We start from the raw sequence: 21542 nt of genomic DNA, 5'->3' as shown, positions 1-21542 counted from the left end.
TTGCAGCTGTAGCGGAACACAACCTCCACACACACAAGCAGCTGTAGCAGAACACAACCTCCCCACGCACCTACAGCTGTAGCAGAACACAACCTCCCCCCACACCTACAGCTGTAGAAGATCACAACCTCCCCCCACACCTGCAGCTGTAGCATCACACCACCTCCCTCCAACACAAGCAGCTGTAACAGAACACAACCTCCCCACAAAACTACAGCTGTAGCAGCACACAAAATTCACAACCTCCCCACACGTGTACAGCGGTAGCAGAACACAACCTCCCCACACACCTACAGCATGACACAACCTACTCACACAAGTACATCGGTAGGACACAACCTCTCATCACAGCTACAGCTGTAGCAGGACACTACACAGTTGCGTTTTTTTCCATTCCATTCATTCATATTCACCTTGCCAGGTGTAGGTCAACCCCCACCACTGCCCATACTCGCTCTCCCCTTCCCCAGTGCCCAGTCAGGTGAGGGTAAAGGTGTAGGTGCAGCCTGTCAAACCCCATCACTACAAGCACTGCCCCATCTCTCTCTCTACTGTGCCTAGCTAAGTAGGGGTCTCACCTCTGTGTATTGTAGTGCTCTGGGTTGTAGGTGCTGCCTGTTGGCCCATCTCGCTGACTGTGATGGTGATGTGAGCTCCTTGAGGTCTCATGCAGCTCCTGGGAATGAATACTAGGGATGTATAAGTGGTAGACACTACAGTCAGACACATACATGGTACACAATACACACTAGGAATACATACCTGATACAAAATACACACTACAGATACAAATGTGGTACACAATAGATGCTAAGGATACTTACATGGTACACAATACACATTGGGGATACATTCCTGATACACTGTTTTAGAGGCATTTTAGAAGCTGCTGAGTTGAAGGTGAAGGAACAAATTTTATGGATGATCAACTTCTTTATTTTCACAATAGTGACGTTTCGGTATGGATTCTTATACCGTTTTCAAGCATATGGGAGGACAAGGTGTAGCAGTTTTTATACAGGTACAAGAGATATTGCTGAGGAGATTAACAATAACAACAACATAACAACACCACTCTCCAGCAACAAACATGAGTACAAGCAGAGAAAATTGGCAGAAGCTATTCACATGCGCAGACACAACCCTTCCATAAACAGGGATCAGGGTATATTTCTACCTAACCAATATGACACTTTAATCAAGAAATATTAATCTCTGGCTTCCGTCACTAATCCTCTATTAATTGGTCTCCTCAACGCTGTAATCCTCCACCCCCACCCCTGGCTTCACACTAATTACTGGTTATGTCAACAACTCAAGTTATATCCTTTGATGTTTTTGTTATCTCATCTCCTCAATTATGTTGCTGTTATTGTTAATGTCCTAAGCAATATCTCATATAGCTGTATATAAGTTGTTACACCTTGTCCTCCCATATGCTTGAAAACAGTATTGTGAAAATAAAGAAGTTGATCATCCATAAAACTTGTTCCTTCACCTTCATTCCTGGTACACAATACACTAGGGATACATACACAGTACACAATACACACTATGGACACATACAGGGTACACAGTACACACTATAGACACATGTGGCACACAGTACACACTATGGACACATACATGGTACACACTATGGACACATACATGGGCCACAGTACACACTTCTGGACACATATGTGGTACACAGTACACACTAGGGATACATACACAGTACACAATGCACACTATGGACACATACCTGGTACACAATACACAGTCAGGACACATGTGGTACATGATACACAGTTAGGAAACATAGTGCAGAATACCTTCAGGACACATACCTGCTACGCAATGCAGTTATGACACGTGTGGTACAGGACACAGCCAGGACACATACTTAGTACACAACACACAGTCAGGACACATATGTGGTACACAATAGTCAGGACATATAAATGGTACATAATAGTCAGGATACATATGTGGTACATAATACAGTCAGGATACATATACATATGTGGTACACGACACATAGTCAGGACACATACCTGGTGCATGATACACAGACAGCACACATACCTGGTGCATGATACACAGACAGCACACATACCTGGTACACACTGCTGCGTTCCTCTCTGTGGTAGTGGTGGCGTGACTGCTGACTGTGACTGCTGTGCTGACTGTGTTGACTCATGTCCATGTTGACTGGATGAGAGTTCTGAACATTGCAAGAAATCATCAGTTTGTAATCAAAAAATCATACAAAAATGCCTCTAAGTATTATACTGTCACACAGCTTTGCCATTTTTCTTTTCTATTTTAATAATTAAATGGCTACAAATTTGCAAGTGGACAGAAATGACAATACAAGAAACAACAATCTCCAACGTGATCTCACCCTCGTCCGAACGACAGGCGCCATCTGCATATCCTGCATGTGAACCACTGGGGACGATTGCACCTGGCCGTAACTGTCTCGCTGTCGAGAGCTGGGAAATATACACATATTCATACAGTCGATATAGAATATAAAGATCATTACAGTGTCTATCACAACAATCCAAGACCAATCACAAGTTTCCAGGTCATCATCTACAGGGCTATCAATCACAATAATCCAAGACACTGTCTTTAGGTTTATCAATCACAATAATCCATGAGACGGGTACAAGGCAATATTCTCTGAGCATGCTCACCTGTTGTTTTCAGAATTTGAGTAGTTGTCATAGTAACCACTATGTCTGTTCTGTGTATTCTCTCTGCCAGACAAATGATACTGTGTCACACTGCCCTTGTCTGATAGCCCGGCCTGGGAGTTTCGGTCAGACTCACTGTTAACATATCATCACAACTTTGGAACTTTGGTTGTGTCTTTTCTTCAAAATTTCAGTTACACATCACCTTAAGCCAACATTCAGTTTGTTGTGAGAATGGGGGACCAAGAGAAAATAACATGCTCCATGTCAGGAGCCACCATTAACCCAGATTTCTGACATGGCAAACTGATGTAATTCTTAACAGAAAATTATCTGTTGTGTCAGGAGAGATCCAGAGAAAAGATGCTCAAGGAATTTCTTGAATTCTTCGACATAGGATGTTTCACTGATGCACGTCCATTTACAGTTCACTTGATTCGTTGGCTCTGAGACCACTACACCAATTGTTCCCTGACTGTTTGTACATTCAGCACTGTACCTGTCTGCTTGGTCCTCATTGTCACCACCACTTACCCAAAACTTTTCCTTCTCGCTGCTCGCATCTTCTGTCGGGTCTTAGGGGAGTATTTGATCTTAAAAGGTTCAGCTTTTGTTCTGAAACAAATGTCACAAGACATCTGTTTCACTTGCTAAAGAAGTTGTCTCCCTTTAAATAACAGATCTTCCTCAATGACAGTTAGAACTTCCGCAATGTGAAATATTGCTGCATGAGAGCCCTTCAGGTAATGAAACAACATACACCAAGCATCAGTCAACATCCTATCATTAAAGGTCACATGCAACATAAAACACAACCTTGCAGATTCTGATACCTTTTGGTATGTACTTAACGAAAGAAAAGAACAAAAATGCCAATTCAACATAAAAAGGAGAAAAAAAGAACACGATAAAAAAGCCCACAAAATCAGAGTTGAAACAATTCACTAATTTTCCCCCAGCATTGGGGGAAAATGTGGCTTATACAACTATGCTGCGCTCACAACGCATGAGCAGTGAGGTTCACAGAGCTTGAAACAGTATGCCTGCCTGGAGTACAAGGTCGTCAGTTGTAGTCTAATATTGTTTGTGTATACAAACATATAAATAATTTACATGTTACATAAGAAACATGTTGATTGTGATAAGCAGACTGTCACACAGAAAACTCAAGTGTGCTTTACTCACACCTACGTGTCTGCCTGCCTATCTGCTGATGACAATATGCAATGTACAACTTGACCACATCCAATTTGAAATTAACACCTATCATGCTTACACGCCATAAACAAAGAGCCGGCTAAGCGTATCGGCAAATGAACCACTGGCCAATGAAGAGGCTTCATTACACTTGAGTGCACACCCACTGGCTCTCACTGGGTTCAGTATCGTGGCTGCTTCATACAAAATATTGCACTTTTGATTTGCAATTATATATTTATAATTTTGTTTATTTCTTATTTCTTAATCAGCAATCCATTTCATCTTTATCATGAATAAGTGATGTCTGTGGTTTAATTATTTTTGATTTTTTGGTTGCAATGTGACCTAATTCATCTCAGGAATAATGCAACCTACAATTCAACATATATTGCCTACTGTCTTCAAATACCTGTTGTCACCAAACAAAATAATGATTGAATTAAAGAGATGTAACAATTCTAGGTGACACATCTGTGTGACAATATCACATCAGATACAAGCCATTATTTCATCAGACAAACTACATTACTTCAATATTCAATCACTAGAGAGGCAGGTACACTTGAACAGTGTCCACTCAAACCCAGTCTTGTGGCATGACAATACTATAGAGGGTGTTGAGACAAGCTGGTGGCCAGAGAACATTAATGGTATTATACTATACAGCCTATGTTCTCAAGCTTCAGTTTTGTTCTTCTGAGTATAAATGTGGGAAGCTTTGTTCAGTGAAAGAGATGTTTTTGTGCCATGGCCAACTCCATCTTGTTTCCTAGCCAGGGTGTACTCACTCTATTTTTGTGTATGTGATCTCGCGCATCTGGTCTTCCGACATGCCTTGCGTATCCACCAGGCCGTATCTGAAACACCATCAGTCATATTATGTGGACCTACTAATGATAGATTTTATACAAGAGACAATGTTCAACATGATATGGTCTGCAACTGAGATGAAATATTGTTTGATACTACTTAATGGTGTCTGGCACAGTGTGAAACTGCATCCAGAACCTTGCTGCTACGTGAGCAAGTGTTGGTCTAGGATGAACATAACCCATATAATACATACTCAATGTACTTCCTCAGTTCCTCTGGAGGCCTCTTGCTACCTGGTGACTTGCTACGTCTGAAACAGAAAGAGCACGTCAATACAGACACAAAATAAACGCTCAGTAATCTTGCACTTAGAAAATATTCATTTTTTCATTAAAATTCTTCACAGCATAATACTTGTCACTAACAACATTTGGTTAACTGTTAGTGCTTGTTACATGTAACATATGCCACAACATAAGTCAGATTTTGAAACAATTGCATATTAAACAGGATGTAAGTCAGGTCTTTCATTTTTAAATATACTACTAAAAACTGTTTAGCACTGTAACCTGCATTTCAAAAATTTGTGTCCTATTTGAATTGTCTGTCAAACACATTTGTTTACAAATCAAGCTATATAGTCACAATGACAACAGAAAAATTGAAAGTTTCATGTCAATAGTTCTCAAAGTGCTATTCTGTTCCACCTTGCACCCATCTTTGTGAACACTGAGTGTTGTGGAAGAGTATCTGAGGTCTGGTACATACCTACTACCATGACATCAGTGTCAACTGGAATCACTACAAAGACACAGACATGCAACATATAGGGAAACAGAAAGGACTATTGCATGACATTTTCCTGGTGTATATTACGAGTCAGTAACTAGGCAACAGACCTCCTGCGTCTCCTCTGCCTCTGTTCTCCACCGGGGGCTGAGTGTAGGGATGGGATTGAGCTGAAACCATAAGTCAGAAATGATACAGATTGTGTGACCAATGGGGGGCAGGTTAATGGCGGCGAACATCAAGAAAAAGCTTGTCACTTATGCCTTGATCATTGTTTCAGTTTCAGGTGACAGAACATTTCAGATCCGTGCGACAGAGAGTGAGATCAGGAGACATTCAGTTGTCAAAATACAGTAACAAGCAACTCATATGACAGTCAAAACCAGTCCTGGCATTCCCTTATTCAGGACCAACATACAAGCATACACTCATCCAGCACTGACTTTTACATTGATGATAATTTGAATCAATTCTTACCCATTCGGATGATTTTCTTTGTCAGCAAATGGATATAATCTGAAATGAGATGCCAATAAAATAGCATGGTGGTATGACTTTATCTTTTTTTGAGTAGCATATACACTAGAAACTCGTACTAGTTTCTAAAGTAACTGTTGTATATTCAGTTTGTAAAGAGGCCACATTTCCTACATGCTTTTATCTTAATGGCGTCCCTCTGCTCACTGAGGTGTGCTCCAATACTCAGACAGGAGAATGGCAAAGCACAAAAAAATGCACTGAAAATTTAGCCGGGATTCTTGGGAGTCTTTTACTGCAAATATACATCCATCTCAGAAACGCTCAATATGAAACCAAACTCCCGAAAATCTGTGGAAAATTCTTAGGTCTGAATACCACTGAAATCAAAGGACTGTTTACATTTTTTGTTACTTGTAACATGTGGTTATGACAAAGAACTGCAGGCTTTCATGGCTAGTTTTCTATACGCTGTACAGTATCAAGGCTATTCTCTAGCTTAAAATATTAATGATATGATATCACTAGGCACAGACAGTAAGACTGACTTACATTGGTATGTGGCCGCCTTGAATGTTGCTGTCGTTGGAGACACGGTTCCGGCGGTTTTGTAGGACATTCCTGTAGGAGACATCAGACTCACTGCCACTGTCAATCTCTCGTCTGGAACAAATAAGCAACACAGCATCGTATCACAATGTCTGGTAAAAAACTCCTATCACGGAATAGCTGCGCATGTCAATGGTTACCATTTGAAGTTGTGAATCTGTACAAGTGTACAGACCTTTTGACTTAATCTGTGTGGGTTACTTATATGTAAACAGACACAAACTATTGTTTCAGTATATACTGATAGGCTGGTACGTTGATAGAGCATGGGGAGTGGGTCTTACCTTCTCCTGCGGGGTGCTGACACCTCGCTGTCATTGTCTGATCCTCGTTTGTTGGGAAAGTACCTGAAACACATCCTCTCTCTTCAACATAGAACTGATGAAGATGCAAAAAGCAACAGCAGTGATCAATATAATTTTGTTTGTTTTTAAATGCTGCACCATCCCTGTCGAGGAAGAACAATAATCACGTTTTGTCATGACAACCACTGATGGGCAGCATCAGCATGTTGTGTGGCAATGTTGACAGAAAGACACAAAGCCTGGCTCTCAGATCCATTCAGCTGCCTCTTTTAGCAAACATTGCTGGGGACCATTTCCATCCTGGATTGCCATGGATTTGGCCATAGGTCGAAAATAAAAAAATATTAAACCATCAGTTCCAACATATGGATACACAATTTTTGGTACTTTCACAAGTTTCACTTTCAAGTTAAGTCACACAAAGAGCACTAGAGAAGAATCGTGTACCGGTAACTGAGGTGTAACAGAGTTGTCCCTTTGTCTGTAGTAATTCGGATGGGTGACATTGAGTGACTACAACAGGTAAAAGGTCTTACTTTCTGCGACTGACTCCACTCTCACTGTCGCTGGCCTGACGGTTGTAGATGTGGCGCTCGCTGCGTGTGGACAATGGAGAGTCTTTGCCTGATGTGTACAGTCCACTGAATCACAGAAAAACAAGTGTAACTCACATAACCAAGTGTGAAGGCAGCAAATACCATCACACTTTGGATGACAAATTGAAGGCCTTCACAAGAACTTTTTCATCTGTCATGACCATGTAAAGGCACGTTCAATTCTGTGCTGTGGCTGCCACTCCTTTTCAAAGTACTTTTTATCCCTGAAACGTGTTATGCAGGGGGTACTACAATGGACTCCATCTATCTATCAATGCAAATTCATCTTTTCTAGTGCAGTACATAAAGAGCATTCACTACTTCTTTACCAAACATGGCACATAGACAGGTCTGGTGCTGAACTCGTGCCTTTTGGTAGTTTGGATTTCTGAATAAAAGAAATTTCTTTTGCACTTACATGGAAACAAGTTTGACTTTACTGAAATTGGTTTTGGTGCATCTTTTCTGGAGCTTTTTTTCCATAGTTTTTGATTTCTGAATAAAATATTTCTTGCATTTCCATGGTAACAAGTTTTACTTTGACTGAAATTGGTAATAGTGATGTTTTTCATTATCAGAGCAGAATATTAAAATCTTTTACAACCCTTTTTCTATTTTCTGGGTATCCAAGAACCAAATAGCATACATCAAGGTTACCACACTATACAGATATTTTAACTTCGTCTTCTTGTTGAAAATGTATGACCTTTTAAAAGTCTGGGTGGAGTATTCAAGGCCAGTATTTTGCTTGCAAAGCTTTCTCCGCTACTGTTGTGGTGGGGGACTGTGGCGGCCATCCCGTCTCCAGGTAACAAATGTTTTCTACTTACCCATCGTAGTTGGTCTTCCATGGGGCAGACCTCACGCTAGTGGGAGACTCCTTGCCCTGCAGCTCGGGGAGGCTTCGATGTCGAGGTCTGCACAAACACAGTAACACAACACTCAGTAAAACAACACTTCAATAACCCTGTTTAAGCTTCTTGGAAAAACAAAAATTGTCTGTGTTTTGTAATTTCAACAAAATGTTTCAGAGGTGGTTGTGCTGAAAGGCCAGGCAAGGAGGTCCACTTCAGGTGAGACACACATGGTCATGGATTCTTTGTACTCACGCTTTCACTGGCTCCGGCTTGACCATGGTAAGGACAGTGCCTCCTTCCACACCATAGCCACCATTGCCACTTGCTGCAAAAAACAGACACAAGAACATGTGACAATAGACAGCGATAACAGATAGGAACATGTGATAACAGACTGGGACATGTGACAACAGACAGGAACAAGTGATAGCAGATAGGAGTGAGTGAGTGAGTGAGTGAGTGAGTGAGGTTTTACGCAACACTCAGCAATATTCCAGCTATATGGCAGCGGTCTGTAAATAATCGAGTCTGGACCAGACAATCCAGTGATAAAAAAAATGAGCATCGATCTGTGCAATTAGGTACCAATGACATGTGTCAACCAAGTCAGTGAGCCTGACCACCCGATCCCGATTGTTGAATCTTACAACAAGCATAGTCGCCTTTTATGGCAAGCATGGGTTGCTGAAGGCCTATTCTACCCCCAGGACCTTCACGTGTCAGATAGGAATATGTGATAACAAGTAGGAACATGTGATAATAGTCAGAAGCAAGCATTAAGAGACAGGAACATGTAATAACAGACAGGGACGTGACAAACATAAACATACACTGTAACTGGATATATTTCCTACTGATGCAGGAATATCTGACAACAGAAAAAACATCAGACACAAATCTGAAAAGAGCATTTGACAGCAGACAAGAATATGTGACTGACAACAAGAAGATATGACAACAGACAGGAATATCTGACTGACAAGGGAACATCTTACAGCAGACATGAAAATCTGACAACTGACAGGAACATCTGACAACAGACAATAACATCTGACAACATGACTGACATCAGGAACATCTGACAACTGAAAAGAACATCTATCTCACTGACAATAAAACATGTGACAATAGACAGGAACATCTGACATATGTCTGACAAGAGCAACTTCTGACAACAAACAGGAACATCTGACAACATATATCTGATAACCGGAACATCTGGCAACAAACAGGAACACCTGACAACAGACATGAACAGAGAAAGAGGAACACATGAAAAGATATGGAATCACAGCCCTAAGACATTATTCAATTCTGAAGGCTATACCCATGTAGTTTTGTAGGCAGTTATGTGTTTATTTTTCACAAATATCTTTTGAGTGGGTGATACTGGTAAACTTATCCCTCACCATTAAGCCTGGTCTCAGACTGTATCCTGCGTTGTTGTCGTCTACTGGGTATCCGCAGAACGTTTGGCTGTTGTCGACTGTAGTCGTCCCGCTGTGATTGCCTCTCTGTGCGACCACTGCACACAGGGATAAATCATTGCTCACAGGTGGCATGGGAATATCATTCTCATCACATTACATTTACTGTCAATGTTGTCTAAAATAATCAGTTGGCAATCAAAGTTCAGTTAAATAATTACATGAGCCAGTATTTATCTATTTCATGAAACGTTTGTGAGAAAATAGGTAAACATTAGCCACAACAGACAATATGGATAAATTAATGTACAAAACACATGCAGTGATCAAGATGGACTGAACTGTTTCACTGAGATGATGCGGAAGCTGCAGCCTATACAACTGGAAGCCATGACTGCACAATGGAGGTGAGGAGCCAGATAGAATGAAGAGGATGCACTTTAAGCTACAGTATGTCCACTTTCTGAACACGTCTTTCTACTTTCTGAACACAATGCATTTACTATCTGAACACATGTTGTTTTTATTTCCAAATACCCTGTTGCACTGGACAAATACTCTCTATTAGCTTAACATATTATCTCCATTTTCAAATATCCTACATTAGTGGCTAAAGTGTTTCTACTTTCATATTCCCTACCCTTTGGTCGTGAACATGTCATTTCTATCATCATACACCCTATGGACGTGAACATGGTGTTGCTACTTTCATATGCCTGAAGGGATTCAATATAGTTTTCTTCTTTCACTTTCCCTGTGGTTGGGAATATATTGTTTCTACCTTCATTATCCCTTTGTGAAGAAATATATCCACTTCTTGTCACCTTTAATATGGAACATCTTGTCTCAAATTTCAAACATAACATCCCACAAGACAGAATTCCCATACGGACAGGAGTTTCATTGGATGTAAACTTATTTATTATTGGGGAGTATGGAAATTCTATTTATTAAGAAAAGAACGTTTCAGAGAATATCCTTATGTGTACCACTTCTAAATGCCATTGAAAGACCAGAGCATCCATACTCCACAAATAATACCTCTATCTTGAGTCCTAACTGGAATGTAACTACAAAGCTCATCCATGTTTCAGCTCAAGAGCTTGAACTTGTTTCCATGTTGGCCTTAAAATGAGAAATTAATTTCTGATGACCTAACCTACAACTGGCACTTGCTTAAATACATGCATTCCAGAAATATTTGTCTTTATTTCTACAACTCTGCAATAGTAAGGAGGTTGTTACACAGTGTATCTCCCCAACTTCTACAATAGTAAGGACTGTGTTACACAGTATATATCTCCCCCATCTCTACGATAATAAGGAGGGTGTTACACAGTATATCTCACCCTTCTCTCCAACAGTAAGGAGGGTGTTACACAGTATATCTCACCCTTCTCTCCAACAGTAAGGAGGGTGTTACACAGTATATTTCCTAATCTCTACAATAGTAGGTACGGCATTACACAGTATATCTTACCCTTCACTGTAAAATCGCTATCACTATTCATGGCCACAAAGGGTTTCTACTCTATGTAGTGAGTGAGTTCCATTCTATGCTTCTCTTAGCAATATTCCAGCAGTGGACACCAGAAATGGGCTTTGGACATTGTACCCATGTGGAGACTTGAACCCTGGTCATCAGCATGACAAGCATTAACTAAGTGGGTACCCCACAGATTCTTTGTTCAATGCACGTTAACATACAACTTCTATGATCTACTGAACAAGGTTGTTCTCATACTTGATCTAACCTAACTATCAAAGGTCTGTAGTTCAATCTAACTTGGAACCTTTTTCTACTTTGTTTCAACATTACTTATACACCACCTTGGAATCATATCAACAAATACAAAAACAAATATTACAACATTCTTTGGTTATTGTGCCACTGTAGTTTGATCTCTTTGATAATGCCAATCATTTTTTACTCAGCTGCATTAAAACAATTGTTGATTTTATTCAGCTCTCTGATAACATCATTTTGACAAAGAAACTTTGATAAAACCCTAAACCATACTCCCCATAAATTTCCAAAATCAGATCAATAATACACTGAAGTGTTTTCATTGGTTGAAATGTTGATAAAAATCAAACAAAATGTTCACAATAATTCCAAAGTATCAAAGTTAAGCCAACACACTGAGGACCATTAGCTGGCTGATAGCATCTGGCTGGGTTGGGGGGTAGGCACAACTGCCACCAGAGAGTGATTGCCTTACCTGAGTCGATGTTTTGACCCGGATCTAAACAATTTGCCTGCCCTAGATAAAGGATCTGCGACCTGGTTTAGTCTGACCAATGAGAATACACGACACATGTGAGTGGTGAGGGAAGGTAAGCACTAAAATGTATCTGTTCTCAAAACTCTTGTTCACTTTCACAAAAACAAGAGCATATTAATAAAACTTTGATAAAAAGAAACTTAGTGTAACATTAAAACACAGATACATTTCCAATGCAGGATTAGACATGCAAATAGAGAAAACTGCTTCATTGTGGTGCAGACGTAAAACTTGGTGGAACATTTCAATACTGAGATCTCCTGACCTGGGTGAAAGGGAATGTACAAGGCTTTTGAGAAACTGGGCTGTTCTCTATACAACAAATAGAAGAAACGACAAAGATCTGTACACAATGCAACAGTTTTCTCCATTTGTTGGTGATTAAATATAAACAATGAACACAATGAAAAGCTTGTAACACATGACAGAGCAAAATACTTTCACTCACAATTTTAGTGATCAAAAGAGCGACACATGATATTTTCATAAATAAAATCTTCTCTCCAAAAGTGCAATTTACTCAAAATCAAATATGATTCTGCTGACTTTATAATGTCACAGTTGAATAGTGAATATGCTGCGTTCAGATGTAAGAGTGGTCTGGTGTCCATAAGTTTGCTGCAAAGTAAGCACAAATGTCCTTGGCCCAAAGTATCGGAATATAGGAACAATCCACAGTGCATTTCATATGGTCATGAGATAGAACTGGAATGAAACAGCTTGATAGTGGGGTAGAACCACCATTCCCAACAGAACTTGGAGAGGGCCAAGGACATTCAAGCTTCCTTTTGAACACTGATATGGATAAACTTTGATAATTATTGGTAGAAACAGACATAATGCAAGTTAAGTTTCCTTTAACGGGAAATATCACTATTAACTGACCTGACAACACAACACAAATATGTTATGTCTTCCAGTCAAGTCAAAAGCTTTTAACTCATTGATCATAAAGTATTTTGCCCTACATTCAAACATGAACATGAGATATTAAGTTAAAATATCCAGTAAGATGTATCTACAAAACCAGGATAGCAATGCTACATGTATTCTGAACAACAGACAGATGGAATTGAATAACATTGACACACTTCGCCCAGACAAGACATTTGCTGGTGAATTTGATTATTCCAAACAAAACATGGTTTATCACAAAGAGATGATGGTGAAACAAGGATGTTCACATGCTGATATTGATTAGTTAAGTTCTGTTACGAAAAGTTAATAGAAACATCTAGAAACACACATTCATAGAGAGATATTTCAAAATTCAAGGTACTATCACTCTGGACATGCGATGAACCAAAACCAGTCTGGATACTACTCACCTGAAGAATGCATGGTGCTCCACGCAGCACTTCCATAGATGTTTACAGCTCGTCTTTGTGGGAAGCTCAAACGCGTATGTGTGTTCATCACTCTGAAACCAACACATAAAATTTTGGTCAAATCTATAATCATTCTAACAAATAGTGAGTGGTGTTTGATGCAAACAGTCATCTCAGCTACTGATGGGAATTGGTTTGAATTTCACAACAGATGATTGATTCACTACAACCGATCAATCATTGAAAATATTTGGTGAGCATCATTTATCAAATTCTGCTGGTTATGTTTGTTAATGGATCAACAAATATAGAAAAGCATGCAGTTCTTATGGGTTTTTTTTGACATTCGACACAATACATTTACAAATTTCACATCATAAAGCATGACCAGTATCCTAGGAACATAATTTCATGGAATCTTTAAACGAACAAGCTTGTAATGCTTATGACATGTAAGCGACAAAACCATCCTTGAGAAATATCTTGTCAATGCAAACAAGTCTTTCAAAATTGTTTGTGTTTGACTATGAGAAAATATGATCAATTGCTTGATCAATTAGTCATTGTGACCAATTTCCATTAATCGCACCACCACCAATCACCATAGGGTGCCTGAACATACTGTGGTAAAGCACTGACTGAAAGACATCAGGAGCAACCGTTCACCGTGTCTGGTAACTTGAGTTGGTCAAACCTTGTGGGCCACCATTCCTCACAAGTTAGTGCTTAAAGTGTAAGGGACCAGTTTCTCTGTTAAACCAAGAACCACAGTGGCTTTTTCACTCCCTGAACATCTACTATATCCCTCTTTAATGTTAACCGTCACCTTTTGTGGTACACCACAGTCTACTGATGTCCTGTTCCTCAGACCAGACAGACCAAATACAACTGTGAAAGCTTAATGAGGCAATTCATCTTTTGTCCTGGATGTGTTACTTTCACAAGTGAATGCTATAGCAACAAATGACACTAGGTTGTGACAATCATAATACTAAATTATACTCACATTTTTGTCTTTCACCCTGATGATAAATATTTTTCCTTTGAAAGTGACCTTTATGATTCTTGGCCTGGGGAAAGACAAGAAGGACATGTATGAACTGTACTGATATTTTCACACAAACTTGTTGGCTGAACCATCTCCTTGATGCAACATCCTGTGTTTACAGTGTCCATATTAGACAAGATCTCACTATCAATACACACAAGAATAAACAAAATGAAGAAAACATTCTTTCAAGTCTTTAAAATGTAATGGTTTTTGACTTACCAGAAATAATTTCCTATCTTAGACTTATTCTTATAGACGACAATTCCTGTGGGAGTCAAGCCAAGGAAGTACTCTATATTGCCTTCTCCCTGCAAGAAAGACACAAAGAGATATGGTCAGTCATGTGGAAGGTAGTACTTGGGCAGTATCTGGGTAAATGTGCTAGCAACCCAGAGACCTGGTCACCACGATCCCCATGTTAATGTGATTAAGACACGGACAAGGTTTACCTTGTTGGTGAAGTCTGTGGGAACTTACCACTAGTTCCACATTACAATGAGTAGGTACCTGGTCCCACTGACAGACTGATATTTAAGGTCACATATCACAAATACATTCTTCTGTTATTTTGAGAAAGCATTAAACTTAGCTGTAAAAACAATACCTTATATACAGCAAAGCAATTTCAATGACAGGCAAAAACCTGAGCTGTGCCTGAATGTTTCAGTATCACAAATGTAAAATAAGGCATACTCTGTAAACATTAATTGTAAGTAAGCAAAGTGACAAAAATGTCAGTTTTCTCTATTTCAGTAAAGCAAAGAGACCTAGGGGAGTTAAAAGCATACCTCTATATGGGGCGTCTAAGAAATATGAAAGCTTTGTGAGAAATCTTGGCTTATATTAACAGCAAAAAAGCAAAGAAAAAGATCATCCCCTTCAAGAAAAAAGAGAATCCCACAAAAATTTGAGATTAAGTTACAGTAGCCTAGTCTGAACGAATAAGACAACTACAGCTGCCAATGGAATTGTTGACATATGTACAAAACAGCAGCCTTGCGTGCAGTTAGTGCTCAACCATGAGTATATGTTCTCGATACACTTTTGTCAAGACTGTCTAGTGCACGTATCATCCAATGTCTTCACTACCTTCTGAGAGTTCAGAAACCTATCTATCACAATAGAGTATTAATTTAGGTAAAAGTGGGCTGGAATATGTGCACTGTTAGTGCGCATTGCCTTGCCTACCTTTTTTGACTTGTACGGTCGCTGCAGAAAAAAGACCAGTGACTATTTCACTCTGTAGAGCAATTACTGGGTAATAGTGGTGAGGCAGTGATGGCAGGAAGTGAGGTCCCGTGACACAAACTTCCCTACTTCATGTTAGAGAGTTCAGGGCTGATCATGGCTGGATGTGTATGTATTGTGGATGAGATGAACGTGAAGATAGTGGCCTTCTACTTATTGTGAATGCATTGAAGTTGAAGATAACCTGCTGAACCTGCTGAAGGTCAACCTGTTGAAGGTCAACCTGCTGTCAGTATTGGAAACGATAGGTGAACAAACTTACTTGGAAGGGTTAGAGAGTTTATTTCTGTTTGTAGGCCATCAGTCGATGTACAAAGGAATTCATAATTCATATGTATATACATAGCAATTGACAGGTATACAGACATTACTTTTCTTTCTGAAAGAAACATATGCATTGCATTCAAATGTGAAGTGAACCTCATTTTCAATACTATTATTACACATTCTACATATCCTATTCACAGCAAGAAGATCTTTTTGTCTAACATTACAGCGTAAAGGAAGCTCATTTAATCTTAAAGGTCACATGCAACCAAAAAATCAAACATAATTAAAACACATTTATCACTTATTCATGACATATAATATACATTGCTGCTTTTAAAAAAACAAATAAACAAAATTATAAGCGTACAATCGCGATTCAAAAGTGCAATATTTTGTACTTGGGCTTACTTCCCCCGAAACGAAGCCGGGGGAGACCGAACCCAGTCATACCAGGTGGATATGCACTCAAGTGTGACGACAGTTTCCGATTGGCTGTTTCATTTGCTGATATGCTGAGGGTACATTGTGTGTACAGAAAGATGATCTGTTTGATGGGCATTTTAGAAGTATAGCCAGTCACAAGAAAGTAAGATTCTGTATGGACAACAACTTCTTTTTGTGTACTTGATGCGTCGTTTCAGTATGGATTCATATACTGTTGTCAAACAAAATCATATACACTAAAAGAAGTCGTTATCCATGAATAATGTACAGAGAGATGTTGGGTTTGGAAAATACATGTTCTTTGAATTTGCGCTCGATCCAATTAAAAATCATGTCAGTAGAGATGGTAAACTACAGCGTGGCTGGAATCTGTCATTCGTCCAAGTACAAAGCAGGACTTGAAACTGACAAGAAGTTGCACCAGTTTCCGTCAGATCCAGTTATCCGAAATAAATGAATGTATGTCTGCAACCCACAGACATAAAAACATGTCATGTGTATCACACGTGCCTAATTACATAATGTGGCAGACACGGGACTCGGGTGCACGAGTCATAAATCAAATTATTTTCTTTATGTCGTATAGTCTGATAGGTGTTAAGTTCAAATTGCACGTGGTCAATGATTGAAGCTGTGTATTGCATATTGTCTTTAGCAGACAGGCAGGCAGACATATAGGTGTGAATAAACCAGACACTGAGCTTTCTCTGTGACAGAGACTGCTTACCACAATCAACAAGTTTTTTTACGTAAGGAGTAGATTATTTACTTGGTTGTGTACACAGCCAAGATTAGACTACTGATCACAACCTCAGACGCTGGGCATGCATACTGTTTCGAGCTCCGCGAACCTATTCACTGCGCATGCGTCACCGGCGCAGCGCAGCACAGCACAACTGTTGAAACCAGTTTTCCCCCCAGCGCTGGGGGGAATTTAGTGAAACGTTTGAACTCCGATTTCACGGGCTTTTTTTCCATCGCGTTTTTTTTAACTTTATAGGTTGAATTGGCATTTTTTATAATTTGTTTCGGTAAGTGCATACCGAAAGGTACCAGAATCTGCAAAGTTGTGTTTTACGTTGCATGTGACCTTTAACAAACATAAGTATCTGCTTTCTTCCCTACTATTAAGGGACAAATTAACATGTCAAGTCCATAATTGTGTTTAATGGATGGGACAAGTGAACAACCTCCAGGTTTGATGAAAGGGACAAGTGAATATGACAGGTCAACCTCCAGGTTTAATGGATGGGATAAGTAAACATGATAGGTCAACCTCCAGGTTTCATGGATGGGATAAGTAAACATGACAGGTCAACCTCCAGGTTTCATGGATGGGATAAGTAAACATGACAGGTCAACCTCCAGGTTTCATGGATGGGATAAGTAAACATGACAGGTCAACCTCCAGGTTTCATGGATGGGATAAGTAAACATGACAGGTCAACCTCCAGGTTTCATGGATGGGATAAGTAAACATGACAGGTCAACCTCCAGGTTTCATGGATGGGATAAGTAAACATGACAGGTTAAACTCCAGGTTTAATGGATGGGATAAGTAAACATGACAGGTCAACCTCCAGGTTTCATGGATGGGATAAGTAAACATGACAGGTCAACCTCCAGGTTTATTGGATGAGACAAATGTGAACATGACAAGTCGACCTGCAGGTATAATGAATGGGATTAGTGAACATGACAAGTCGACCTGCAGGTATAATGAATGGGATTAGTGAACATGACTGGCTGACCTCCAGAATTAATGGATGGGACAAGTGAATTGGTCAAGCTGACCTCCAGGTTTGATAGAAGGGACAACTGAACATGACAAGTGAACATGTCAACATACTGGTTTAGTGGAAGGGAAAAATGAACTCACCAGGACTGGATGGAGGTCAACACCATACATCTCCAGCCACTTGACCTTGTCCAAATACTTGTACTCCACCACAGCCGGGACATGACCACTGCAATACCAACAAACTGTCACAGCAGAAACAGCAGCAGCAGACATATCCACCAGCACCAAGCAAACAGAGCAACAGCAGGAACACATAGCAGCATGCACACGCGACAGCAGACACACATCCACAAACACTCACAGCAGCAGCAGCAGCCACACACAGCAGCACGAGGCACACACAGCAGCACCTGGCACACACAGCAGCAGCAGCCACACACAGCTGCACCTGGCACACACAGCAGCACGAGGCACACACGGCAGCAGTCACAAAACAGCAGATGACACACAACTGCAAACACACACACAGCAGCACCAGGCACACACAGCAGCAGACACACAGAGCAAGCAGGAGACACACACACAGTAGCACCAGGCACACACAACAACAGACACACACAGCACCAGGCACACACAGCAGCAAACCCATCCCGCAGCAGACATACACAGCAACAGAAAAACTGCAGCAGACACACAGCAATACCGCAGCAGGCACACACAACAGCTGGCACCCACTGCAGCAGGCACACAGGTACAGGCACTCACTGCAGCAGGCACACAGGTACAGGCACTCACTGCAGCAGGCACACAGGTACAGGCACTCACTGCAGCAGGCACACAGCAAAAAGCACTAACTGCTGCAGGCACATACAGCAGCATATTTCATGCTAACATATTTTGATCACACTGGATAAAGAGTTGGGAATCATTCATGAAAATTATTTTATTTTGTCATGGCTTTGGTTACATCTGGAATAACCAAACTGTTGGTGATGAACTCTCATTTATACAGTTGTTTAAAACTGCACTGATAAATGAATTTTCTCACACTCATATACCAGTTGTACAATGAATTGAGAATAACATTTCTCCCCAAGCACTTTTTCCCTTCCATTCATAAATTTAAAAGTCTGTTATGTACATCTCAGGAAAATAGAAGCACTACAGACTTGATTTGTACATTCTTGTTAATTATGCATAGTATATCTTGTATATGGGCCCTTGGTCCATTACAAATACACTCCTTTAACTAGACTTTGACACACCGCAAACATGCCAACAGCAAGAGCAGCTTTAACTGAGTGTGAGGTTACCTGCTACTATGAGCGGTATTCCAGTAATACTGATGTGGAAAGAAACCACTGAACAACGACATCTAAGACAGTGATGGAGTATTGGTCTACACCACTTTCAGCAATATTCAAACATATTCACACACAGACACACAACAAACTTGATTTGCAGACTGTACCAAGAGGGAAATGACGAGTAAACGTTTAACTAGCAGGCTGCCCCATCACCAAGACACCTTGTACAACTTGGCCACCGAAACCGTACCACAGCAGTAATGGTGTGAGGGAGTTATAACACTAAAGCTGGCACTGTGTTCACAGATGGTCACCAATCAAAATACAGAACTACTTGTTGCCATCAGGTCCTCAAACTCAACACCTCAAACAACAACATTCTGAATGAATGGTGCATTCAAACACACATCCAAAATATTTAAGACACATTTCTTACAGTATTTCTCCTACCTGAGAATTACAATGACAGACGCAACTCACGCAAGTCTCTTGTGTACAGCACTGATACGGTTCTCCATGTCCTCCGTTTGGTTCTGGACAAAGCAGAACTCGGACACGTACCCATGTGTCGAGTGGTTGGGGTCATAGTCACCTAGTTCCGCTGAAACAACAAACAATGCCACATGTTACACTGGTCAAACAATGCCACATGTTACACAGGTCAAACAATGTCACATGTTACACAGGTCAAACAATGCCACGCGTTACACTGGTCAAACAATGCCACATGTTACACTGGTCAAACAATGCCACATGTTACACTGGTCAAACAATGTCACATGTTACACAGGTCAAACAATGCCACGCGTTACACTGGTCAAACAATGCCACATGTTACACTGGTCAAACAATGCCACATGTTAAACAGGTCAAACAGCAATGATTACCTCCTTGCTGTGTAGGTTACCAACGAATTTTGGATTTTGATAAATCATATTCCATAAAACACAAAACATGGCATTTGTACTTGGACCATTTGACATGAAATGAACTAGAATATGTCCTAAATGTCCTTGTCCTTGAATGCTGAGAGTGACACCATCCCCGTAACTAGTAGTTAGGACTATTAGAATTATTCGGGAAATAACTGTCTATCAGTTAAAAGAATTAACAGTTTTTACAAAGCATGTACAAAGATTAAACTGCTGCTTTATAGGCAGCATGCAGTTAAAGAACTGACTAAATGTTTAAAGCCAAAGCTAATTTGTTTTGGGTATCAAAGGGAGAGTGAAATATGTTCAGAGCTGAGACAAGTAATGATCGTACTTGACATTAAAGGTGGCCCAGGTTCAGCCAAAATGGCAGCACCGGCAGGGTTGATGTCTTTAAAAGCACCCACTATCACTCTGCCAATTTACTTTTTATTCCATCCAGAAGCTACTAATTAAACTAATCCCTTGTCTACTGTCTTCACTTTAAGCACTGCACTTCCTGTAAAGTCTATTGTCCATTCAAAGGTCATGGTTCCATGTAAACATCCTAGGTGCTTTCAACAACAATAATGAAACAAGCAAATTATGTCTCAATGACAAATGTTGAATTGTTTCCAAAGGTTTTGATGCAGTCTGATTAGATATCGCCAAGAACAAATGTCTTAATTTGCATTCCTATTGGGAAGACTGACTGTCTCTTGTTGCGAATACTTAGTGTACCAACATGGCCAATGTTGCTCCGTTGCTGAACTCTTCAAAAATATCCAACTTATTTCATCATGATGGATCAATGCATTATACTCAAACTGTGGCCTTGAGCTATACCTACACTTATTTGTTCCCTTCATATATGGTTGTTACACCACACTTTTTGTGGCAGTTAAACATTCTCCCATACATCTTAGATACTTGTCACATCAAGCAGGCAATATTTGTATGTATAGCCTAGAGAACATCAATATGGCTTGTCACATCAAGCAGGCAATATTTGTATGTATAGCTTAGAGAACATCAATATGGCTTGTCACATCAAGCAGGCAATATTTGTATGTATAGCTTAGAGAACATCAATATGGCTTGTCACATCAAGCAGGCAATATTTGTATGTATAGCCTAGAAAACATCAATATGGCTTGTCACATCAAGCAGGCAATACCTGTATGTGCAGCCAAGAGAACA

The 21542-nt window shown here is 40.1% G+C and overlaps 1 protein-coding gene across 11 annotated transcripts in view; it reads right to left on the bottom strand.

Annotated features, from left to right (window-relative positions):
* Positions 1–21542, bottom strand: part of LOC137277315 (band 4.1-like protein 4) — a 121463-nt gene that overhangs the window by 19680 nt on the left and 80241 nt on the right. For 4 of the 11 annotated variants that reach the window (XM_067808985.1, XM_067808987.1, XM_067808990.1 and 1 more), the window contains exons 6-27: positions 19912–20032; positions 18263–18350; positions 15610–15630; positions 14641–14729; positions 14377–14440; positions 13371–13462; positions 11980–12051; positions 9740–9855; positions 8583–8655; positions 8304–8390; positions 7414–7518; positions 6857–6919; positions 6516–6626; positions 5964–6002; positions 5597–5656; positions 4951–5007; positions 4673–4741; positions 3219–3299; positions 2685–2819; positions 2387–2477; positions 2099–2206; positions 579–676 (exon numbers count right to left, since the gene is read on the bottom strand). In XM_067808985.1, coding sequence (XP_067665086.1) covers positions 579–676; positions 2099–2206; positions 2387–2477; positions 2685–2819; positions 3219–3299; positions 4673–4741; positions 4951–5007; positions 5597–5656; positions 5964–6002; positions 6516–6626; positions 6857–6919; positions 7414–7518; positions 8304–8390; positions 8583–8655; positions 9740–9855; positions 11980–12051; positions 13371–13462; positions 14377–14440; positions 14641–14729; positions 15610–15630; positions 18263–18350; positions 19912–20032 — 1840 coding nt within the window. The remainder of the gene's footprint in view (positions 1–578; positions 677–2098; positions 2207–2386; positions 2478–2684; positions 2820–3218; positions 3300–4672; positions 4742–4950; positions 5008–5596; positions 5657–5963; positions 6003–6515; positions 6627–6856; positions 6920–7413; positions 7519–8303; positions 8391–8582; positions 8656–9739; positions 9856–11979; positions 12052–13370; positions 13463–14376; positions 14441–14640; positions 14730–15609; positions 15631–18262; positions 18351–19911; positions 20033–21542) is intronic. The other 7 variants (XM_067808988.1, XM_067808991.1, XM_067808992.1 and 4 more) reach the window with 3 other exon arrangements.

The sequence above is a fragment of the Haliotis asinina genome, chromosome 3 (assembly GCF_037392515.1).
Source record: "Haliotis asinina isolate JCU_RB_2024 chromosome 3, JCU_Hal_asi_v2, whole genome shotgun sequence".
In the NCBI taxonomy this organism is placed as follows: Eukaryota; Metazoa; Mollusca; class Gastropoda; order Lepetellida; family Haliotidae; genus Haliotis; species Haliotis asinina.
Note: the sequence above shows the minus strand (reverse complement) of the source record. Positions and strands in the feature narration are given on the sequence as shown.